General features: G+C 47.9%; 1 protein-coding gene across 4 annotated transcripts in view; it reads right to left on the bottom strand.

The window, feature by feature from the left end:
• Positions 1 to 24,125, bottom strand: part of LOC139061301 (calcium-activated chloride channel regulator 1-like) — a 228,341-nt gene that overhangs the window by 92,921 nt on the left and 111,295 nt on the right. For all 4 annotated transcript variants that reach the window (XM_070541077.1, XM_070541078.1, XM_070541079.1 and 1 more), the window contains one exon: positions 312 to 623. In XM_070541077.1, the coding sequence (XP_070397178.1) occupies positions 312 to 623 (312 nt within the window). The remainder of the gene's footprint in view (positions 1 to 311; positions 624 to 24,125) is intronic.

The following is a 24,125-nucleotide window of genomic DNA, read 5'->3' as shown; positions in this document are numbered from 1 at the left end:
TTTTGAAAGACAACAATTTGGCCATATTGAAAACATGTCAAGCCGGACATCAGTTTTAACAGAATGAATAGAATTTCGCTTCCTCTCTTAAATGCAATAATTACAGTTAAAATTGGTCGAGCGATTGATTCCAAAGTGCATTTCACGCGCATTTGAATAGGTTGATTGTATACATGGATCTGAGCTAACTATCTCCAAAGCGCGGTAACACACTTTGTGGTGGCCAAAAAAACTACGATGCTAAATAGGTGTAGAAACTTCGACTGCCTGCAAGAATAATCTTCGTTCAGCAATACGAAATCTGCACTTACATGCAAGGGCTCGTGGGAGTACTTCTTGTTCAAGTTGAAAGGATCCTTAAAGGCCAGCGAAATGTCGACATTGGGATTGTATCCGTCGCTTGGAAAGCACTCGCCGTCCGTTGACTGAAACGTGACCAATTCTGCAGATTCAGCCAGAATGGTGAGTTCGTTTTTCGCCGTACGTAGCGATATTTCCGCATCGGCTTGGAGTTTTGCTATTTGTGGTTTCAGTTCATGGTGATTGGGCTCCGTGGTACCCTCGTCATGGATCAATGGTTCAGTGGCGTTACGTTTCGAAGTTTGAGTGTATGGGATGAGCCCCTGAAAGGTATAGGTACAATCAGAAGGACCGTGATTACTGAGCTCCTAGCTTAGCTACATATCACATGTGCGGACCCTGGTCGCAAGAAATCAGCGTACTAATCCACTGTTACGTTAGCATATCAAACGAAAATTCTGCAGTAGTAATGGCACAATCTTTGGCCTAAAAAATACCATCCCCTGTCTTTAACGAGCAGCTGAATATTACTCGAACATATATTGTTTACTAACCTCGAAAGTGTTCTTGTCCCCAAATTATTCTTTGTAATGTCACAAATCGGTTTTCCCTGTTTACATTCTTGTGAAAACGATTATGAACTTTCGCGCACAACATGAAAGAAGCACATAAATAATAATCACCTCTCCGTTGCAACTCTTATTTTCAACAGAAATTATGCGGACACATAAACCATGTCCACGCAATTGGCGCTGTCATCCCGCTGCCGTGCTATCGCGGTATGCGTCCTTCGCGCGTGGCTGGTTAGACGGTTGCGAGAAGAGCGCTGTGCGCTTGCCTGCAAAAACCTCAAAACCCATGTGCGCACGCCGTCCCATCGCAGTCATTGCCAAATTGCCAAAACAGCGGAATGAGCTCAGGCCTAAACCGTCCTCTGTTTGTGCGCATTGTGAGCATTGCGAGCATTGTGCGCATTGGCGTTCATGCACGGAATGTTTACACGATACTGCCTCATATCTTGCAGCTTTGAGGTGTGACTCCTGCAAGCGACTGTCGGCGTTCCTCATTACGGCAACGTCGTGAGTCGCGTTGTCTACAGATACCCGGTTTGTAAATATCGCTCATTACTGTGCTTGTAATCTGCTATTGCAAAACTTAAAAATTTTGCAAAATGTACGCAGTTGATGCAGAAAACTCGTTTTTTTACAAATTAGCAACGTGTTTATGCCGATGTGGCTAATGTAATGTGTGTAACTGGATGTGTGGACTTGGTAAGGCAGTTGGCATTTAGCCTTCCCCATGAAATACTGATATACGGTACATACGTAGACGCATGTAAATCTGGTGCACGTTCCAGCTGCACAGCAGCACTTGATTTGGGTGCCAAGGCACTTTGCGCCAGCGTATCGACCCCACGTATCGCTGAAACACCGTCCAAGGAGCTCGAGCACAACAGTATGCATCTCCGTCAATGGGCAAAAGTGCATATGAAGGTGATAGTGTCGATTAGCACGTTGACGATAAGTTTTTTTCGACAAGTTTAATCAGAAAAATTTAGGTGCGCTTGATGAGCAGAACAAAGAACAACAATGTCACATTACATCAACAGCTAAGGCACATTACGATGATACATACAAGTATGGCAGGATTAAGGTGTCAGTAGGGCAACGGCTGCACAGTAATGCCCCCATTGCGGAGTTTTATAAAGCCTGTCGACCATTTCCGCAGGAACTGGTCTTCACTTAGGTTCATCATGTCTCCGAAAGCCTGTTCATACATGTTTTTGCGTAAGTGGCGTAGTAACGGGTTTCAACGCGGCGGCAACGCTGCATATTTTCTTGTGTCAAGTGCTCTGTTGCTAGTAATTCGCACACCTCCGTTGCCGGTTTGTAAACTACTTGTACACTTGGCAAAGTTGGTCTAATTGATTGAAGACTTCGGCATCCATATATATAACATCGCGGTGCCTGTTCCACCGTAGGTCCTCTTCTTACTCCTGATAAAGAGAGCTACCTGGATGTTCCTAGGAAATAGTTGACAACTTTCCTGCCTGGTATTCAGGATTGTTTACGAGGTCGTGAAAACCTGGCAATGCGAGGACGGAGCTAATCATTGAGATACTCGAGATGCTAAGTCCACCCTGGCTCGTTGGAACAGATGGAGCTGATGTGCCCGCAATGTCGTTTTGTCTTCCCGAAGGAAAGAACCACAGGGTGCCGCTAGCGTCTGTGAAGCTTCGCGTGGTGTGCGAGCTATGCGTGCAACGTAGTAAAAAGCCTCGCAAATGCCATATTTTATGTAGCTGCTCTTGGCTAGCGACAATGGGAACTTTGCTGCCACTGACATCTTACGCATGTCTGAGCAGGTAGGTCTCCTAGGCCACTTTCCTAGACGTGAGGAAAACTACCCCCAGGAATTTAATCCCTGCAACCCACTCAAGTTCTTACCATCGCCTTACTTTTGTCTTAATTCAAAACGGCTCCGGATAATTCATAGCAACCGTTGAACAAAGAAGACATACTAGCTGTATTCGTTTCTTCAAAAGAGGGGCGCGTCGTCCGTATGCGTAGAAACCTTTATGTTTCCTTGGCCTGGCAAGGGAAAAACACGTATCGCTGGGCAAAGTGAAATGCTGAGCAGCAAAGGCTCAAGACATACAACGAACAGGTGAGGGCTCAGTGAACGAACTTTCCTAAAGCCGTGTGTGACCGCAAAAGAATGGCTTAGGCAACCATTGACGAGCAGTTTGGCCGGTAAGCCCGAAAACAAAGGCCGATCTTATCTTCTAATTTGGCGTGAAAACCAGCTTCCAGCACCAGTTTCCAGACCAGTTTACAGCACGCCAAATAGATACCGACACTCAACACGATCGAAAGCTTTCACTTGGTCTAGCGAAACAAAGCATCTTGTGTGTTAGTAGCGAAGGTATAACATCCCTTGTGAATGCTAGAGATGAAAAATTGTTTGGCCTGGCACGCTACGCATATGCGCCCGGATGATTACACGCTACACATATGCATCTGGCGATTATGTCAGGAAGGGCAATAATTTTCTTCACTAGCATTGAGGTGACCTTTAGCGGTGAGAATTTGGAGTGGTGCCCTCTTGCGAGTGACGTCACGGCCAGGACGCCGCTCGCTCCGGCTCGCACAGCTGCCGCGCGCGCTCTTGCTTTCTTGGTGCGTGCTTGGGGTATTGGTGGCTTGAGCCGTACTTACAGAGGGTATTTAGGATTATTTCTGTTGCCGTGTGTGGACCACAGTTTTTTTTTTTTTTTGAAACCGCGTGAGTCAATAAAATTTGCGACTTGGATATCGCAACCTATGTAGTGCTGAAGGGGTCTACTGGTCTTGCAATGCATATATGCGCCTTGTCTGTTCATAAATGTTGCTTCAAAATAACACCTGCAAGTGCAACACGCGAAGTTATTTAGGATGCTCCTCTAAACACTTGACATTTTCCTTATACTTCAGTATGGGAGACATATCATTTTACGTGGAAGAAATACATTAAAATCCATGTTACGACCAGGCCCTGCGAAGCTTCCATCATACTTCTTATCCGTCTGGTGAGTTGTTTTAATCTAATATGGCAACTGTATTAAGGCCTAAATGGAAGAGACAGGTGCGAATTTCGGGTGAAAAAGTTGGGTAATTTCATCGTTATCAGAACTAGGCACCCAGGAACGCATTGGCGGTTAGCATGACAGCGCATCGTGCACAGTATATATTTATTTCACGAATACCGTAACAGCAATAACATGAAAGAAAAATACATGTTTAAGATCGAAAGGTAATCAAATGCAAGCGACGAAATTTGTCGTAGTGACCCTCAGTAGCTTTTATCGACGATATCGCACACACCTCCCTTAACGGATGCAACCGACTGTCGTAATGGTGAGGCGCGCTTTGTTCGCGACACCCAGCAGTTCCGTACAACTTCGACATGAAACCATATAGTAGCTCTTTACAGCTACAATTACAATGCCTATTGCATACTCGAGGCACTACAGCGCACCATAGGCTGCGTTGAGATGAAAAAAGCAAGTACATCCTGCCACAACATGTCTCGATCCTGCGTTGTTTGATTACACAGACTGAAAACTATTTGCTTCGTCAGTGTATAAAAGAAAACCTCGCTTACCCGTCTCTTCAAGACACCAGAAATCTCACATGAACACTTATTTGATCTCCACTGGCGAACAATATCTTAAATATGTGCAACACTACTAATGAATGGACCTTCGGCTTCTTGCTGGGTGCAGCGAACCGGTCCAATAGGCATATTTCCCTCAAACATTTGACCGGAGCCTCCTGTGTAAGTTCTCCAAACTGATTAATCATGTCTGTTTCTCAAGCAAGAAGCACCGGTAATTTGCTTAAGTGAGTTGAACGTGTAGCACGGAAAGCGAATAAATATTGGTACATTCCTTTCTGTGTGCTGCAAACAGCTGTAAACCTCACTCAGCTTTGCTTCAACTTACCGCCACCTAAATTTAACCGGGGAAGAACGGCCTAAATTTGAAAACCAGTTAAAAACGAAAATGGTGCCGTCCGAATATAAACTGCAGTGGTATTTAAGTCCTCGTGTTACTACCGAGGGTTTCTGTGAAGAAATGTAAAAATTCTATATGATACCGGGAACTATTTGTCATGAGCAAACATGTTTTAGCGGGTTAAAACCAAGATAAATATTGCAGCAGTCATATATAGTCAGCGTTTAATTGTGACATGCACATTGCACCATGGTGGGCATGAAATCCTTAACGAGATTTCTATGTGCTCTGCTATTACGTCGATGCTTTTATTATTTACGTGGGCTACCACTGGAAAGTGTAGATCCGCGCATGAAAGACCCGTAATGGGCGGGTCTGAGCTCCCTCGAGTGGCACTAAGGCGTTGCCTTCGAGAAATGTTTTGTCGTCTAGGAAATAAGCTGCTTGATTACATTTTTGCGAACAAAGACATCGTAAAATATATATTTGAGAGGCCCGTGATAAGCATACAAGCACTGGGGCCGAGAGTGAACAAACGGGAACACTGCAGAAGGCGTCTGGACACAGCTCGATTTGCAGCAGACGACAGGCGCGAGTCCGTGCCCTGACGTTACGCGAGCGGCGCTCGCAGCGCCCCTCTAGGTCGTTCTCGGGGCTAATATTGTAGTCCGCGTGTACCAAGAGCGTAATTGGTCGCCAGGAGAATGGGTTGGAGGCCTGGCTGCCTGACTTGGGGAGGAGGACGATACGGCTATCGCGAAAAGAATCTGGCTGAACGCCATCTGATACGAACTTATTATCCATGGAGAAAAGCGCTTCTTCCATGGCATGGAACAATCGCACGTAAAACTGGATTGGGATGCTGTCGGGCCGGGCGCAGCTGAGCCATTCATGTATTTTACTACTGCTCGAAGCTCCTCGAGTGTCGCTGGCTTGCACAGGTGCTATAGGACACTGGCTGATACTTCGGGCAGGGCTCGTCAGAATTCCCTCAGTCTGTCACCCTAATCGTTCGTGCACCAGTTGCCTTCATCGGCTGTAAACACCTCGCTGACATGCTGTTTAAAGACTGTGCAAATGTCTGATGAGCGGCCGCTGCGAGCGCCATCCAGAAGCGTAACCTGAGGCATTCGGGTAGAGCCTTTTTTCTATGTCTAGCCCGCACGTATGTACCGGATGGCGGCTGGGTAGGACAAAGGATTACCCTGGGTGGCAGCCTGACTGGCAGCTCTAGACGATAGTCTAAGTGTAATGCTTGGTGTTCAGCAGGTAGGCATACTCATGCGCTGCAAACATATTCGTATGTGCACTGTGGACGATTCAAATCTACCTAATTACTTCATGTAATTAGCGAGTGATTCGCGTTTTTCGAACGCGTCCGGCTCGGGTGAGTAGCGGGCGCCACGCCGCCTTCTAGTCGTCCCAGAAGCGTCACGGTCGCACAAAGCTAATAATGCAGCGCCTGTAGCAGCGATGCTCTCGATATCTGTAAGCAGATTGACATCCATTCGCCAAAATTGCGCTGGATGGCGGTCTCGCCTAGATCGAGACGCATGTACAAAGGGTGATGATCGGAAGTGCGGGGTGTACCCGTGGGAACGATATAATTTAGCAGCTTTCGAGATAGCAGCTAAGCTCAGGGGGCAAAACAAATTTATCTAACCTGCTTGTTGACCAGCCTGTTTCCCAAGCTGGTCCGAATAGATCATCGTGCAACTGCACCCACGCGTCGGATAGGACAATTGGAGTAGAGTGCGGGTGCATATATCACCAGTGGCCTAGCCCGTCACGCGTTCATCAGAAAATCCACTGCTAATGTGCGGCCGTCTAAACGCGTGCGTACACTGCGCTCCATTCCTAAAGCGAGAGTTTACAAGCACTGCTCTTATGTCACAGGACACAGCGTTTGTAAAGAAAAAGAATGCATCGACAGCAGAACGGGTCTTCAAGTTTTACGCATCAAGGCGTGTGCGGTAATGAAAATTTTTACAAGAAAAGGACATCGTCGTCTCGCGCTCGCGCGCAGTGCAGCACCTCTCTGTTGACTGACCTTAACCCGAGACGTTTTCGGGACTTCAGATTCGCTCTCTTTATATGGTTGCTACTCGAGTCTGTTTCTGTTTCTCCAGTTCTCTTTATTCACTGCTTATCAGTGTCCATTGCTTCTGCCAGGAGGAGTAGATCGGAAGCTTTAAACACTGGATCTTTTAACGACGAGCCCGTTGTTCGCGGCATGCGGAAGCCGCTGGCTTCGGCAAGTACAGTCTCTAGCGTGGCGTCAGGTGTCGGCGTTTCCCGGACCTGGGGGCGGTGGCCATGGCTTACCGGACGACGCGGCCTGTAAGGGAGCTTCGCGGCTCGCAAGTCGTCTTCATGGGCTGTGAATCGCGCTGACTCGCCGATTATAAGTTGTAGGGGAGGGGCCGTTTCGCTTGAGCTTAACTCTGTTGCGCTGACTTCGGTAGTGCTCTTCGCAGAAGAGGGGAATGGTGGGAACTGCTCATCTTCCGAGCTGTCTGCAGCCTCCAAGAAAGACATGGGTTCGAAACGTTCGTTGCGGTGTGGTTCTCTTCAGACGAAGCCTGTACATTGGGGTACCGGTCGTCTTTGAGTGCTTCTTTGGAGAGCTCATCATTCTCTTCTTGGTCGCCGTTTTCTTCGTTGCTGACAGAGGTGTCATTGTTTGTGGCTTCCCCGGCATGGGATCTCGGCAAGCAGTAGACCGGTGTGACCTCCTGGTTCACGGCACAGCGGCAGCAAGGGGGCATGCACTTGTGGTCTCGTTACCGAAGACTTCGCACCTTTCGCATCGTGACCTGTGGCATGCCTTTCCTCGGTGTCTTTCCATCCCACACCGTGGAAACACCTTCCAAATTCCTCGGCAGTCGAGCTATATTCGATGGTCTTGTATTGACATAAAATTTGACATGCTCTTTGATATTTCCATGCGAATGAACCTCATGCCGCTACCGATTAGTGGTCTTTCTTTGAACTGTGATTCTTGAATTTCAAAAACTTTTCCATACAGAGACAGGACTGCCGCGAATGTGGGGTCTCCCACGCATGGGGGGACACGGAAGGCGGTAACGTAGAGGTCTTGTGGTCCGACTTGGGTGAGTGGGACCGAGGCACCATTCAGAACGAAGGAGCCATGGAAATGCTCGCGTATTTAAACTAGTTTAAATACGCTAGTTAAATACCCGTTGTAAAACTAGTTTTACAACGGCTGCTGCGGACGCGACAGCTCCTCCCTGGTTTTGGAGGGTCTCAAGACCTCCGGGCCCTACGGTTTCTTTGATGGCATCAATTGATTCATCGCCGCTGCTGCCCAATGGCGCACCGAAAGTGAAGCAGTACACTTTAGGCGGGGGTTCCCTAAACGCCATCTGGTTCAGTTATATGACTAAGTGTAGCCCTGCCTACCACAGCGGGACCACGGCGACCACATCAAGCTGTTGCTCACGTTGGTCGATCGTTGGAAAAGCGCGCTTATCATTCGCGAGCACACGCTGACGACAGGACAAAACTTCCGTCGCAGAAATTCAAGCGTCTTCGTAAAGATCACAGCGGCAAAAAATTTTCGAACCACGCATACCCAGGCTCTCCATGTGACGGAATGAATTTACTGACGTAATTCAATTTCTCAACCTAAGATACGTGGAAACGTAGTAAACCACGACTTACATACAACCTACGAGGCGACGCGATGGCGCTTTCGTCGGCCAAGGTAAACCAATGTTGCTCGTCGAGGCGCACATATCCTAACGCAACCGATCTGCGCTGGCCCTCATGCCGCTGCAGTCAATCCAGACATGAACGACTGTTTTTTATGCATAGGCACGACTATTGCACCTTCACAGATGCGCTGGTCAACGCGTCTGCTTTTTATGAAATGACGCATTTGATCAGCAAACGACTCCTAACTTCCATCACTGCAGCTAATGAATGCTTTCAAGCACCTAATAACCTTAAAGAAACATACACGAGAAAAACCGATCAGTTCCTTTAAAAATTATCCTTTTAAATTTTTAACAGTGAAGAATCCACCGTCACTTTGAGAATGGCTTGGTAAACTAGAAACCACGAACCAAATGCAGACAGCTGGCGACTCCGCCTAAGAATTCCTGTGCCAGCTACCAATGAAGCCATGATTTTGATTGAGCATATTCGGGCCCTTTTATATTTTAACGGGAAAGATGTACTCCACAGAACAATAAATAATGCACATATAGAACTTGCCAAGTTTTAGAATACTTACCATGCTAGAACACTACAAATGTAAAAAAAAAAAACTACTACCAAATCCGCCACGTCACCCGGACGAGCAAGCACTAGGATTTTGGCAGCAAATCTTAGCCAATCTATTGACAAAAATTAGGCCTCCTAACGTGCAACTGATTTCTATAAAATTGGCACCTGGTGTTTTGAAAGAATAAGCTATCCGTTTCAGGACATTTAGTGTTTCCTTAGTATCCCATTATTAAAATACGCAGTTTGAATTAGCGTTCGTCTACTTGTTTATACACACTCGTTGACGGTGGTTTTCCGCTGTTTCTTGCACGAACTATATTTTTCCTCACTCCAGGGATTTTGTAGTATGGGTATGTACGTTCCTAATTCACCTCGTTCCGGACCTCTTCAACAAGAAAAGAAATGCGGGAGCGATGCCGGAATCACACCTCCGTCTCGCAGCATAGCAACCCAAGCTTATTATTTAATAATATTATCCATTACCGTTATGTATAAATATTTGTTCCTCTGCAACCTCTGCCACGCCTACTTCCTTTATGCGAAAACCAAGTATATTTAAAGACGTTTTTCGCGTTCGTCATGTGGCCGTTTCTGGTTTTGTTCGCGCCGTGTTTCGTACAACGCAGCATTCCAGATGAACCAAGTTGAGTCAGTTCTTTGGTGGTAGAAGCTAAAGTTAAGAAGAAGCCGGGTGACCTTGCACTGTTTAGTGGCAGGGCAAGCTCGAATAAACTTTGAGATTTCAGCGCTGCAGTGCAAATACCATGGCTACATGAATGTAGACCCCATGACAATGACACTGGCACGTGAAAGTGCACTACACTCAGTTCCAGATAACGTCAAAATCCGTCTTTCTCTCGCTTATGCTTGTTCACTATCTACGTAGAGCCTACAATGGGCGTGTCCTAAACACGCGTTGAACGGATGCTGTAGGAAGCGTGCCGTCTCGGTCATACAACCGCCGTAACCACTGTCTCGCCGTTGTTCTGTGGTAACAACTATTCCCTTTACACAAACTTGAATATTCCGCAAGTAACGCCTTACGCAACTCAAGTGATTCTTTAGTGCTGCGCCCCGAATTCGCAGTGCAACAGCGTCACCCAGATGGGAACTGCAGCAGCGCTCCACATTGACTGTGACGGCCAAACAAGCGGCTATCTTAGAAGCTACGGCATCCGCCACCCCCCGTAGAGGCGGTAACGAGCATGAACTATTTCCGCAGTATTTCCGCAGTAGTTGAAGTAGAAGAGTTGCGTAAGGCGCAAGTAACGCCTTACGCAACTCAAGTGATTCTTTAGTGCTGCGCCCCGAATTCGCAGTGCAACAGCGTCACCCAGATGGGAACTGCAGCAGCGCCCCACATTGACTGTGACGGCCAAACAAGCGGCTATCTTAGAAGCTACGGCATCCGCCACCCCCCGTAGAGGTGGTAACAAGCATGAACTATTTCCGCAGTATTTCCGCAGTAGTAGAAGTGGTGCCAAGTTGACACCTAGTTCTTGTTACGCGAGCAAAATACACAAGGACAATAAAAATTATGCATGTTAAGAAATAACATATTGCCATGCAAGGTAAAACAACTTCGCCTAGACGGAAACTTCTAAAATTATTAAATGATCACTGTATATAAGAAGCAATGCGAAATTTCAGTGCAACTCTATACGTGTTTTGACAATACATTAGCTAGCGAAGCCTGGTGCAGCACGTTTACATTGGAGCGAAGTGAAGCGCGAATGGATCGCTAATGCGGAGATCCCGTGAACCAGCGCGTGGATGAGGCGTGGGCGCAATTCACGGCAGCCGCCGCCGACAGACCGACCCGTTGCCGCGTGCGACTCTGGCGCCATCTACTATCTATGATCACCACACTACGCGCTTTTTCTCACAATTTCGCAATACCCCCTTCCGCTTCCTTCTCATCGTCCCGCTGCAGCCTCCTCTGCACTTTCTTCATCGTGTATTTCATCCTCCACTGCCCTCAGCATTCGGTTTCATGTTTCGCCATACTCGTTTGCGCGGTCCCACCCTGGTACGAGCCCAGGCGCGGCGACTTTCACCGGAAGAACGGGCGTGTAAGAAAGAGCTGCCGTGTAAAGAAAGTCTGCAGCTAATACGGAACTGTTAAATAAAAGTTGGAACAGGTACATAAGTGTAACCGGAGCTAGACGCCTCGCGGACTGCAGAGGGGGCGATAATTCAGAATTACACGCCCCAATCTCCATGTCTCAGGTCAGAGAGGAGAACAATCGGCTATTAAGTCAGCGGGAGGCGCGGACAGAGGGAGCAATCGAATTTGTTGTTGAATGGCATTGCTCTGTAGGTGGTAAGCCGCGGTAGTATTAAGGCGCATGTCGAGCAGTCTCGCCAGGGCAGAAAAGGACGGAGCATTGAAATTGCTGGCCTCGGTCAGTGGTTATGCGCAACGGGCAACCGAACTGCGGTACCCACGTGGCAATAAATGCTTCCGCCAGTGTTTCAGCCATGACGCCTCATAGAGGGGTCCTCTAAGGCCACCTTGAACACCGGGCGACCCACATGAGGAGGTACTTGAAACCTTGGCAGCGCAGAAGAGGCCCCACCAAGTTTAAATGCACGTGATCGAAACGGTGCTGCGCTGGTCTAAATGGCTGCCACTAAACGCATGTGCCAGGTCACCTTCACGGCCTGAGAGGCTTGCAGCCTCTCGAACATCTTAGAATACCTTTGTTGATCCCTGGCGAGATGAAGCTGCCTGCGATAAGCCTCTGTGTTGCTTTTATGTCGGGATGGCTTAGCCCGTGGACTGAATCAAATATCGGCCGCCGAAATTGCAGGGGCTTGAACTGGAGCTGCCTGGGTGTGCCACCCGTGGCCAATGTTGTGTAAGGAAGCGGCCCCTCCGCAAGCCGGAGAGGTGAGCCTCCGTCCCACAATCGGACCAGTTCCGGATCGTTTTGCAAGGGGGTTGGAGAATGAAAGGTCCAGGAGACACAGCACCCATCCGTGACATTGCATCAGATGACCGACTTTATGTCCCAGATGTGTGGCAGATGCCCACAGAAAATTCCGATAAGTGAAGTTGTCGAAGCTCATGTTCTGAGTACGAGGAAATGTATTAGAAATTGAAAGCTAATGGCTTGTGATCAGTCAGAATGTGAACATTACAAATTTCAAGTAAAAGAAACAGAGATGCTTGACAGCGCAATAAAAGGCCAACATCCCTCTCAAAGGCGTTGTTGCGAGCTTCTGTAGGTTTCAGGCGCTTTGAGAAAAAGCTCAGCGACCTTCGGCTTGTGCCATCGTGCTGCTGCTGTACTGCACAAATTGACACGCTCGATACGTCTACCCCAGGGCGAGTTGGCACGTCGGGCAACGGATGAAATCAGCATCGCTGCAGTCCCCAATTGCGTTTTCGCTTCCTCGAAGAGCTGGTCATGCTCCGAATACCAGTGAAAGGTATGGTTTGTGTTTCTGGCAGGTCTCGCAGCGTGGGGCAACTTCTTCTCTATCACTGTTTATAGAAGGTCAAAAGAGCACCGTTCGGGCACGTGCATTAATCTTGTCTGCTCCTGTCTGCGCAGTATGAAGGCAGGCGAGTACTTCTCTGCGCATCTTGGCAGGAATGATGAGGCGGTTGCTCCGAAACACGAGGCCGTCCTGCGTATGTAGCTTATCACTGAAGCTCCAGTAGCAACGTAGTTCGCCACTGATATCAGCTTTGCTGTCCGCCCACTGCGTTCTAGCATGCTGGCAAAGTTGCACCATAACCGGGTCCTCGTCGGTCTCTTGGAGAACTTGGCTCAGCCGACCGTCTGAAACCTGAAGGCAAGCAATCGTATTCATATGGAAATTCAGGCACTGCTCTTTCAGCAGCGCTTTGCTCGGGAATCGCGATAAAGCGTCAGAGACAAACAGCTGCTTTCTAGGAGTGTATTTTACGACTTTTGGGCACCTTTGTAAGCTGAGGCGCATGCGCTGAAGTCGTAGAGGACATTGGCATAACGGCTTCTTAAATATCATTTTTAGTGGCTTACGATCCGATTCTTCGCGCTACTCGAAAAGACAGTCATGGAATCTTTCACAGACGTGAACGATTGCCAGCATCTCTTTTCGAATCTGAGCATACCTTTTGCTGCGTTTCTGTCAGCGAATGTGAAGAGTACGCTAACGGAGGCCCATCCTGTATAAAAACTGCACCAATTCTGGTCTGGCTGGCGTCTACCGATAGCCTGATCGGTTCACCCTTCCGGTAGTAGCTTAATACAGGAGCTGGGGCAAGCGCTTCCTGTAGAGCCTTGAAGCTTGCTTCTTGACGGTCTTCCTAAACCCACGCGACATCCTTCTTTAGGAGTTCTCTATGCGGCGCCGTTAGGATTGACATATTCGGAACAAAGCGGGAGTCAAAATTTACCATGCCCAGAAACGTCTGCATCTCCTTGTGGTTGCTTGGCGTCTGGACTTGCAATGCGTCGTCTAGCCGCTGTGGATCGAAACTCAGCCCGTCACGTGTCAGAACGTGTCCCAAGTACCGCACAGATTCCTGTAAAAAGCGGCATTTCTTTCTATTCAATTTTAGGTTGTGCTCTTGGCATTGTCGCAGGACGTTGACAAGGTTGATGTCATGCTCGCTTTCGTTCTGCCCCACACTAGAATATCGTGCATGACGGCGGCTGCGCCTTTGATGCCTTCTAGTATCCAGTGCATGGCACGCTGAAATATTTCCGGTGCGGACGAGATCCCAAACGGCATGCGTAAAAACCTGTAACAGCCATAGGGAGTGCTCATTCTGCAGATTTTCGAGCTCGCTTCATCTAGCTTGATTTGCGAGGAACCCGAGGCTGCATCCAAAGTTGTAAAGTACTGCGCGCCGCTGATCGAAGTTGCTATGTCTTCCAATGTCGGCATTGGATAGTGCTCGCGAAGCAGTGCTTTGTTCAGATCAGAGGGGTCTAGGCAAATTGGTACCTTCTCTCCTTTAGTGACGACGACCATGTTGCTGGCCCACTCCGTCGGCTCTGTCACTTGCGCTATCACTCCCCATGTCTCCATGTGGTCTAGCTCTGCTTTAACCTTGCTTTTCAATGCTATTGAAATTCTCCGTGCTGCTTTCACCGCTCCCTGGGAACCAGGCTTGAGTTTCAAGTGGTAAACCGCACCCGCCAATTCACCTAGGCCCTCAAACATGTCTTCGTAAGGCTTCGGAGCATCGTAAAGCTCTAGTTGCTCGACAGAAGAGACTCTTAGGAGTAAGCCTAACTCTTCAGCAACTGCGCCTCTCAATGTCACGGCAACTTCGTCTTCCACAACAAAAAAGTATATCTTAATCTTGCTTCCTCTCGTTGCAACATGGAGACGAATTTGTTTCGTTGCTTTTTTCTGGAAGCCAAAGAACGTGTTTAAAACTACGTTACATTCGTGTGGCTGCTTGTTGGTTACTTTCTGCAACTGGCTGCGTGAAATAATTGAGCAGGTCGCGCCTGTGTCCAGCTTGCAATAAACTGGTTTTCCTTCTATCTGAATGGTAGCCGTCCAGCAATAGTCTTTCCCACGTGCATGAGACACTGTTTCCAACCAGAACTCGCCTAGCGTTTCACCGTCTTGGGTTTCAATAGATGCTACCTTTTGCTCTCTTTAGTAAAATTTTTCGGGCAGCTTTTTGCAGGCTATGGCGAAGCGATTCCTTCCGTCGTATTTTCTGCAAGTGCGTTCTTTTGCGGGGCAGACATGGTTAGTCTGATGAACCTTTACGTACTTCGTGCAACGCCGACCTTCTGCCTGAGATACTGCGTTTATCTCGGCAGCGTAATGGCTTTTGGGGCGTGCCTATATTTCTTCGCACTGTTCCTTGCCATGTTCTCGCGAGCGGCACATTTCTACCGTCTTTGCATATGAAGCATTTTCACACACGAGCTTTTCTTGCAGCTTTTTGTCTCTTATTCCGAGAATAATACGGCTTCTGAGCAAGCGCTCTTCGTGTTCCCCAAACTCGCAATTTTTTGCTAGCACTCGTAGGTCTTTTGACCAGTCGTTGAAGCTTTTGCCCTCATATTGGTCACGCTTTCCAAAACGAAACTCGTTATAGGCTAGGTTTAGTGCGGGCTTGTAAAAGGCCTCAAATTTAAGCTTCAGGACTTCTGCGTCCGACTTGTCTTCATCCGGTGCAAAAGCAAAAGTGCTATACGTCTTGCGCGCGTTCTCTCCGATAATCATCAGAAATGTGGTTGCCTGTACCTCTTTGGGTTGCTGGTTTAGGTACGTTGCCGTTGCGAAGAGCTCAAACTCCCGGCGCCACGTCTTCCAACTTTGCCATACGTCTCCTGTGGTGTCCAGGACTGTCGGCGATGGCAGTAGCGTGGTGACTGGTGGGCTGGTCTGATGGCGCTGTTCCCCGTTTTCCATTCTCGTACAAGTTCGGCCCTTCGAGCCATCCTTGTTGGCTTGCTGACCGTCCACTTTTCCTTCACCGGCTGCGTACATCAGCCGCAGTCCGACCACTTCTGACACCATGTGGTTTGCAAGCAATCATGTGCGTCAAGAAGTGCTTTATTGAACGGAACCCACTCTTATATATACATACTATCAAAGGGGGCGTTGCAGCCAACTGAGTGCGCGTGTGCATGACAGTGCATTGCATGTGCGGCGTGAACGATGTGGTTCACGACGCACATAATTGCGCGAAAACCACAAAAGGTACGCAGTTTCTTGGAGTCACGAAGCAGCAGGTGGGTAAGCGGCTGAAGATCTTGCGCACAGGATGGCAAAGCGTCTGTGAAAATTTATGAGCCCCAGAAACTCTCGCAACTCTCTGAAGGATACGACGTAAGAATGGATAATTGGAGGTATTGGTTAAGCATCACATTGACACGTATACTTATCTTTATCGGGCAAGCACGTTTCGCAGCCTAACAAATGTAATCGCACAGCGTGGGACGCGCCTGTATGTATCCGAAGCTTCTGGATTGTTATCGATGCTTCTATCCACTATCTGTTGTCGTCGAACGTTATGTTATCTGATTTCATCACCTGACGCGAATGGTGCAGAACTTTGTGGAAGGCACGCGGGTCCGAACGATTAGTCTGGAACATTCGACGACTGCTCTCTAAAGCACACACGCTTGACCCGCTGATCAGATTTTCGACGATCGCCGACTGTGTTCGCCGCTCTCGTGCTTTAAGTGTAGTCTGTTTTGTGGGCACAGGTTCGCCCAATAAAAGTTAGTTTTGCTTTTCACAGTACTGCTACTGTGTTCTTTGACGTCACGACCACGTGACAATATGAACTGAAGGCGAAACAACGACGGTGGACGAAGAGTGAACACACACACACACATGCGGCCTCTGTGTGGGTTCACTCTCCGCCATGTGTTTGTGTGGGTTCTCTCTTCGTCCACCGTCGTTGCCGCGCCCTCACTTCAGATCGTGTGTGATGGAGGTTGCAGACGGGAAGTGCTCGATTAACCCCAGCGGGGATTCCAGTGGCTTGATGATGCCTTGAGGTGAAATGCGATGGCCGAGCAAATCCATGGCTTGAACTCCGCAAACGCATTTCTTGGTCTTTAGGACTAGCCGTGTTCATCCAGTCATTCGAATAGGAAACGAACGTGCTCTTTGTCCTCTCTGGCTGTGTGGCTTATGAAGATAATGTCCTCAAGGTAGATGAAAATGAAAGGGAGTCCGCGTGTAACCTCGTCCATGGACCTTTGAATAGTTTGCGACGCATTCTTCAAACCCTAAATCATATGGACAAACTCAAATAGGCCAAATTGAGTAGTTATTGGTGTCTTCGGTGTGTCGCTGGGTTTGACAGGAATTTGGTGGTATGCGGCCATCAAAAAGCTTGCTGTATGTTTTGGTACCGGTGAGACAAGTGCCTAAGTCATGTATGTGGAGAAGGGGATATTGATGGGGTGTAGTGACGGCATTCGAAGCTCAGTATTCACCAAAAGACCGCCAATCACCACGGTCCTGCTTTGGAAGCAGTTGGGGATTTGAGATGTAAAGACTGATTGTTGGAGGAAGAACAGACAATGCCTAGCTGAAGGATATGTTCGAACTCCCAGTGGGTGACTTCCAACCTCTGTTCAGCAAGCCTTGGTGGCCGGGGGAATACAGGTGGTCCGGTGGGTGCAACACGATGCGTTACCTTGTGTTTCACGGGCAGTGCATCGTTTCGGGGCCTCGTGGGTTGCAGGTCTCAGCAAGTATCATGTACTTTGAGAGCGGCCGAAATTTACTGAAGCCAGATTATTTTTGGTTGCACAAAGGCCAAGTACATCGAAAGATGCGATGCTATACTTTATGCGCCGATCACGAATACACCAAGTTTGAAATGGCTGAGGAAGTCGGCTTCCAGAATGGCAAAGGGGACGTCGGGGGTCACGAACACCAATGTGTGCAAGCGCCGGATTTCGACATCTAGCGTCCTTGACCGCATGTCTTCGTATGCTGCGGCCGAAGGCGTACCCGCAATGAAGTCGTTTATGACATGGGCATTATCATACGGTAGCGTGACGAGGACATGCATGAACTTTACTGCCTGCGAAGTGGTGTACCGAAGATGAAAATGGGTCTCTAGCTGCGTACCTGAAACTCAAGAATTCTTAGGCCAGAAACTGGGAAGCTGAAGCTCTGCGGCGATGGCAGGAGACGCAATCGTGGCGTCGTTTTTGTGAGTATGAGTAGCAGCAGCATCGTTCATAACTAGTGTTTAAAAAACGTCAATCCCCTGTGTCACCACTTGTTGGAAGGTCGGCTTAGTGGAGGCAAGAAAGAGATGTTTTCGTAACTTGAAGACTGATAGCCAACTGGGTTTTATTCGAAAGTAAAACAAGGTTTGCGGCTGTGGTAACGCCCCAGTAGGGGAGTTCCTCGATTCCAACTTACAGCAGAGGATAACGACCCCCCAAAGTGAGTAAAACCGGCTTTCCGAGAAGCGCGGTTAAAGCAGGGACACACGGTCGCTACAAGCTCAATGACGAAATTAACCCACATATTATTTCGCCGTCCGCGACTGCGTTTCTTTTCTCTACGCATTCATTCTGTAACCCTAACGGTCCACAGCTTATCTAACCTACGCGTAACGCGACCAGCCTAGCTCCATTTCTTTCACCTCATTTTGATTAAAATATCGATCTGTGATCCACAACGCTCTCTTCCTTCCTCTTAAATTTCCTACGAATAGAAAAGACACTCTCAAGATGGGGAAGAGTACCTTGAGAACATTCAACTGGGCAACAGGGGGACGCAGCAGGGCTTGGTGTTATCACGGACCACCTTCAGCATTGCGATGTTGAGATTTTTGATCAGTTGGGGGAAATTCAGAATCTAAACTAGGCCACATACGTTGATTACTGGGAGAATTATGAAACGCTTCCTAGGTTAGAAGCCAGTTCAAGTCAAACATGTTGTATGATAATACGAAGAGCGAACAGGCAAGGTGGGAAGGGGGAGACACATCACCAGATACTCATGCAAGCCATAATAATCAGTAGGATAGTGTACGTGGCACTCCACCTCGAACTTAACGCAGTAAAACTCAGTGAAATCTTGAAAAGTGTCAAGGTGGTGCTCACACTGCCCTGAGCGGGTCTACCGGCACACTTGTGAAGCTACAGGTATCGAACACTCTCGAACACAGTGAGGCGGCGTTAGGGCGTAGCATCAATGCTATTCGAATAAAAAACAGGGAGAAAAAAATCAGAGATTGGGCTACGAGTCCACACATGAGCAAGTGTGCTAAAGAGCGTTACCGAGAGAGACGGGGGACTAGATAAAGATACCTCCGCTGCCCTGAAACATGAACCCTGTTTTTCACGAAGGCGGGCGTAAATACAGGGCAAAAGCATTGCAAGCTAGGTATATTGGTCGACAGGAGGTACTATATACGGATGCTCCAGGATAAGAGAGCAAAGCGGCACAGGTGGTTAGAGAAGTCGGAACTGCGATGGCGTGCTCCACAGCCAGTGGAATCGAGAAGGTAAAGTATTAGAAAGTGGCCATAGCCTTTACCGCCAGCCAAAGGGGGGTTATGGTGATCATCAGCGACGCCAGAAGCGCTCTAAGAAACAATCAACCGGGGAGAGCGACGGTGTCTGCCAGCCGTGTACTAAAGAAGAATGGAGGACTCGTGGTGGTTGTGCTCGTTTGACATTTGGGCACCAGCTCATGAGGCACGTAGAGGGAAGGGGGTCATTCGTTCACCCGAGTTCTTACTTACCGGTTCACTTCCGCAAGCTGCCAAGTCACCGAAACAATGAATTGAAGAGTGGATATTCGCGCTCACCAGCAAATCAGAATACACGACAGACTATATCCACAAACTGACACGGGAGGTGACAGGACGCTCAATAAAAAGGAGGAGGGTATGTGCAGGAAATTCCAGACGGAGGTTTTTGCAATCCACGTACTCTACAGCAAGGGGCATCCAGGAGTTTTAGGGTCAAAGTACAAGTTTTGTGAAGAGGCAGCAAATTTGATTACATGATGTGGACCTCTCCGAATGAGTACGATAGCTCATACTCTAGAATCCTGGGAGGCTTTGTGCCACAGCCCAGGCCCCAACGCCCTGCAAGACATAATCGTTGAGCCCCTTGCTGCTGATTTGTCTCAAGTGATCCCCGCCGACATCTTAGGGTGACAGAGGAGATGGCTTTCTCTGCTGACGTTCATTGACTGGTGTGTTACTAAAGTTGTCGCTCTCTCTTGAGATAGAAAGTTGGGAAACATTCTTCAACGAAAGTGTATAATGTAACACAGCTTACATACCGCTAAATGACAGAAACAAGGACCGACAAAAACATAATACTTAACGTCTTTATTTGTCGCAAGTTCTTTTGCGTTTGTCACATTGTGTTTACCATTCGGCACGCGTTTCCTTATCACCGGATTCCGTTTCGGCTATTCTGAGGTTGTGTGTGCCCGATTTTATGTGTGCCCCATAAAAAACCCATTGAAATGGTATTTCTATCAGTGAGGCACACCGCGAAGAATAATCAGTTATGGGTGTGCTAATCGTTCGCAGGCAGCCAGAGCATGCGGTGTGCCCTACAGCAGCAGCCACAGCAGCCCAGAGGAGCGCACCGAAGCAGCAGCAGCACCAGTAGGAAAGTCGAAAGAAGATGGAAATGAAGCTTCGCTTTAAAAGATGCATCTGCAAGATAATATGACGTCAAACTTCTTGCTACACTGAGCTGTGGTGGTAAGGAAGCGAGACAGTGTTCTCCGTATATGGCCGCTTTAGACAGTATAGTACACACTTGGGAATCCATTGTTGGTTCAGACTAAAGTGTCTATTGTGTTCTAAGGCTCTCGTGCGTAGAAAATAAATAGCGAAAGCCGAGTTGTAGCTTACGTATTTCTGTTATAGGCATGCGCGACAAACGTGAGAACGGCATCCCAGTAAGTGTGGCCCAACGTGACATCCATAGTCCATAGTGTGATCCATCCATAGTGTGATCAAAGCGCTAGAGTGAATGTAACCGTTCGTTTGCGGTTTCCTAGACGTTCGCTGAACTATGTTCCCGCAGTGAGGAGGGCTTCAATCAGTACCGATAGGCACATACGACCTCTTTCACTGAGTTGTTCATGAAACCGGCAGTTCTTGCCTGCTGAAGTTCGGCTGTTAGCTTTGTTGACTGCTAGAGTGTCAATGACGTAAGGGCGAAAGACAACCACGACGCGGTGATGGGGACCCATGTCTGGCATGACGGCTTCAAGCAGATTGGGAGGGATTTGGCACAAGCTGCATGTCGACGTCTTAGCAGAGTGGGTGTCTATGCGTTGCGACGGCAAGTTGCCACATCGGTTTTACAGAAGGTAGGAGGGTCCCGCTAGGGGGGTCGATAGAAGGCTCATATTGACTGCTGGACTTTTTCTTTATAGTACAATAATTTTTCATTGTTTTGAATTAAAACAGTACATCCCGAAACGGTTGGGCCAATATCCTAATTAGTGGCCGTCAATATTTCCAAACGTTGGCAGCTAATCTTATTAGACATAACAAAATAAAAGATAATAGAAACACGCACGAAGAAAAATGTAGTATAGGTGGAAGCATATCCCTCACAAGAAATGGTATTTCAGTGCAAGTACAAAATTTCTTGACACCAGAGTGTCAAATGTCTAGAATCCTTTTCTGTAGCCCTTCTTATATATGGCACTTTATTACCTTCCCTGTTTTATCTTGAGTGCTCGTAATAAAAAAAATAAATAAAAGGGGATTTACGGGCCAAAACCGTTTTCAATAATGTGCCAAACCGTTGTGGAGCACTCCGGGAATTTCGACCCACTGGGGTGCTTTAACGTGCACCTAAATCTAAGTGCGCGGCTGCCATCGCATCTCTCTTCAATCCAAGTTGGGTCATCGTGGCCAGTATTCAATCACAGTGACCTCGTGCTTTGAAGCGCTTGGTGCAAATATTCTTTAATATTCACACAATCTCTATATGTTTTATTCATGTAACTCTTAGAGGGTTTCAGTCAGGCAATTATTTGGAACTCTAAGCTCTCCAAACCTTCTTGCATGTTGTGAATGCCCTTTAGGCAGGGCTCTATTAGGACATGTAATATATCTTAAATAAACGAAAAAATAAAATATATGCCAAATTTTCGCACCGTAACATTGGAACAATTCCTTACAGTAGACATTGCGAGTCACAAGGACATTGATATTTAGGGTGCTCGGGCAACTAGTGCTAGAGGTTGGTATAATAAATAGGCTTACTTTCAGTGCGTAGTTGCTTATGATGCTATGAATGCTACATGACAACTTTTAAATCAAATACATGTAGAAATGGTGACATGAGGGGTTTTTGAAGAAGTGGTCTGCTTCGTTTTTCTATGTAAAACAGCATCATCCGGGGTGAACATCTGCGGCGAACAATTTGTTGTAGTTATGACCTCGGGTGATGGTCGATGTTGAAAGGTAGGCCAAGCACAGCTTCGAATTTGCAGTATGAAGGATGTTACCGCTATAGTTTTGCCAAATGGCTGGCTGACCATTGAGGCCACGGAACGCTAGAGGGCCGTTCACTATAGGTGCACCCACGACGAGGCGTCCACGCTGTAGGAGACTGCGTCGCAGAGGCACTGTCTTTTTTAAATTACAACGTCGCCTACGCGATCGACGTCAGTGAGTCGCCGCATTGTGACAGCATTTCGTCGCACCCAGACCGGCAAAGTACTCCGCAGACTGTGGTCAGGCCAGACTTCGTGAAGCCGGCCGCCGAGCGAAAACACTGCACGGACAACGACACAGGCGCAGCTGCGGCGGTTCTATTTACACTTGATAGTCGCTCAAAATAATGGAAACGTACTTCCTAAGTTGAAAAGCAAAATCGTCAGTCCTTGTGACCAGTGTTCTGTCGAGTTAGAGGTGGTACCGATTTTGCTAAGAGGAGAACGTACCTGCAGCCGTGGGATTCGTGCACGTATACCCATAACTGTGGGCCTGAACCAAACCAGCAATAGGGTTCACTTCTGCCAGGAGCAAGATGAACTAGACTGCGCTTGATTTCGCACAGTCCGCACGCAAGAAGTGGGCAGCGCCCCCACACGGCAGGGAAAGTGAAAGCCTGCTACGAAAATGAGCAGTCAGGGCAAATTGCGAAACATGGCCGCTTGTATAAGCTCGTGTCTGGTTTATGCGACGCTGATTGTAAGCGGAAATTTTGTTTTGCAGCATTTTGTGACAATTGAAGCCGCCAGTGCATGTTTCAACAAGAATGTTGGTTTCTCGTTTATTTAGAGCCAATGTTGAACGGCGCGAATATAAACAAAGGCGCCTTGCCGTACCTTATGTGGAGAAGAAAAAAACAAGAATGCCTTCATAATACATTGCCTTTGACAACCAGCTTATATAGCTGCCTTTGTTAGTTTAATAGGCTAAGTAACCTAGAATATATCTCTCAAACTGCGCCAACTTGTCCCTAATAGATTGTTGTCGAATTATTATTACTGAAATGAAAAGCAAAAATATGGGTAACTTGGGCGCGATATTACGAGCTAGTGCAAGAACACGACATCATAAATTCCAAGCGCCCACGTTTCGCCTCGAAGGCGCCGCCCTGTTTAGTCATGTGTGGTCGTGCCGTTGCAGTGTGCAAAGCAAATTGCGCGACGCCATGCGGACGGGTCTGTTCGCACCACCGAAAGGCCCCTCAGTGATCCGTGTAGAGACTGTTGACGTCCGTGCATGATGACAGGGGTGCCGAGAGGATCGAAAAAAATCCCACCAATCGTCGGCAGAAAAAAATTGGTGTCGTGTCGACGTAGGGCGAAAGAGCCTTAAAGAAACGTAGCCGGTACGAGGAATGCACCAGCTCAGATCTCGCACATAGCAAAGGACCAGAACGCATCATCTCTATTGCAGTATGCGCATCTCCTTAAGTTCACCCAACCCCTCTACGATGCTTGCCGAAATTATTTCGTGCCAGCTATATTTTACATAGGACAGGGAACTGAATTGTACGGTGCTTGTATAAGTACACGAATGTTATGTTTTGGAGCACTTGTGTGCGTAGTTTTCAGTAAATGCTGTAACTGCACACTTTACTCGCTGATAGTAAATAAGAGAAAAATGTGCAACGTATGCAAGTTTCACAGCGGCAATACATGATATCGACACGCGTACTTACTTATCTTTTTCGGATGACTTTTCACCATCTCAGAAGTGTTATCGCTCAGTGCTTTCCGCGCGCATGTATCTGATGCTTACCGAATGTTACCGATGCTTCAATCTGCTGCGAATTGTCCCCAAGCTTGTGTAATCTGATTGCATGTGCGACGCGAATTGTGCCGTACGTTTAGGAAAACACGTGGGTACCAGCGATTAGTTTGCAACATTGGATGACTCATGCATAGAAGCGGGCACTCCTGGCCGGCAGATGAGATTTTCGAAGATCGCCGACTGTGGCCGCCGCTTTCGTTGAGCTTTGACGGTAGCTCGTTTATATGGGCACAGGTTTGCTCACTAAAACGTTAGTTTTGTCACTCAAAGGTTTGCTACTCTCTTCAACGTCACTACTACGCGACATTTGGTGGAGGGGCGCATAGATCATGTACGAGACGCTCCCGACACTCGGTGATCGAAGCCCGGACCGCG

Source organism: Dermacentor albipictus, chromosome 6 (genome assembly GCF_038994185.2).
Source record: "Dermacentor albipictus isolate Rhodes 1998 colony chromosome 6, USDA_Dalb.pri_finalv2, whole genome shotgun sequence".
NCBI lineage: Eukaryota > Metazoa > Arthropoda > Arachnida > Ixodida > Ixodidae > Dermacentor > Dermacentor albipictus.
This window is presented reverse-complemented; position numbering and strand designations above follow the sequence as displayed.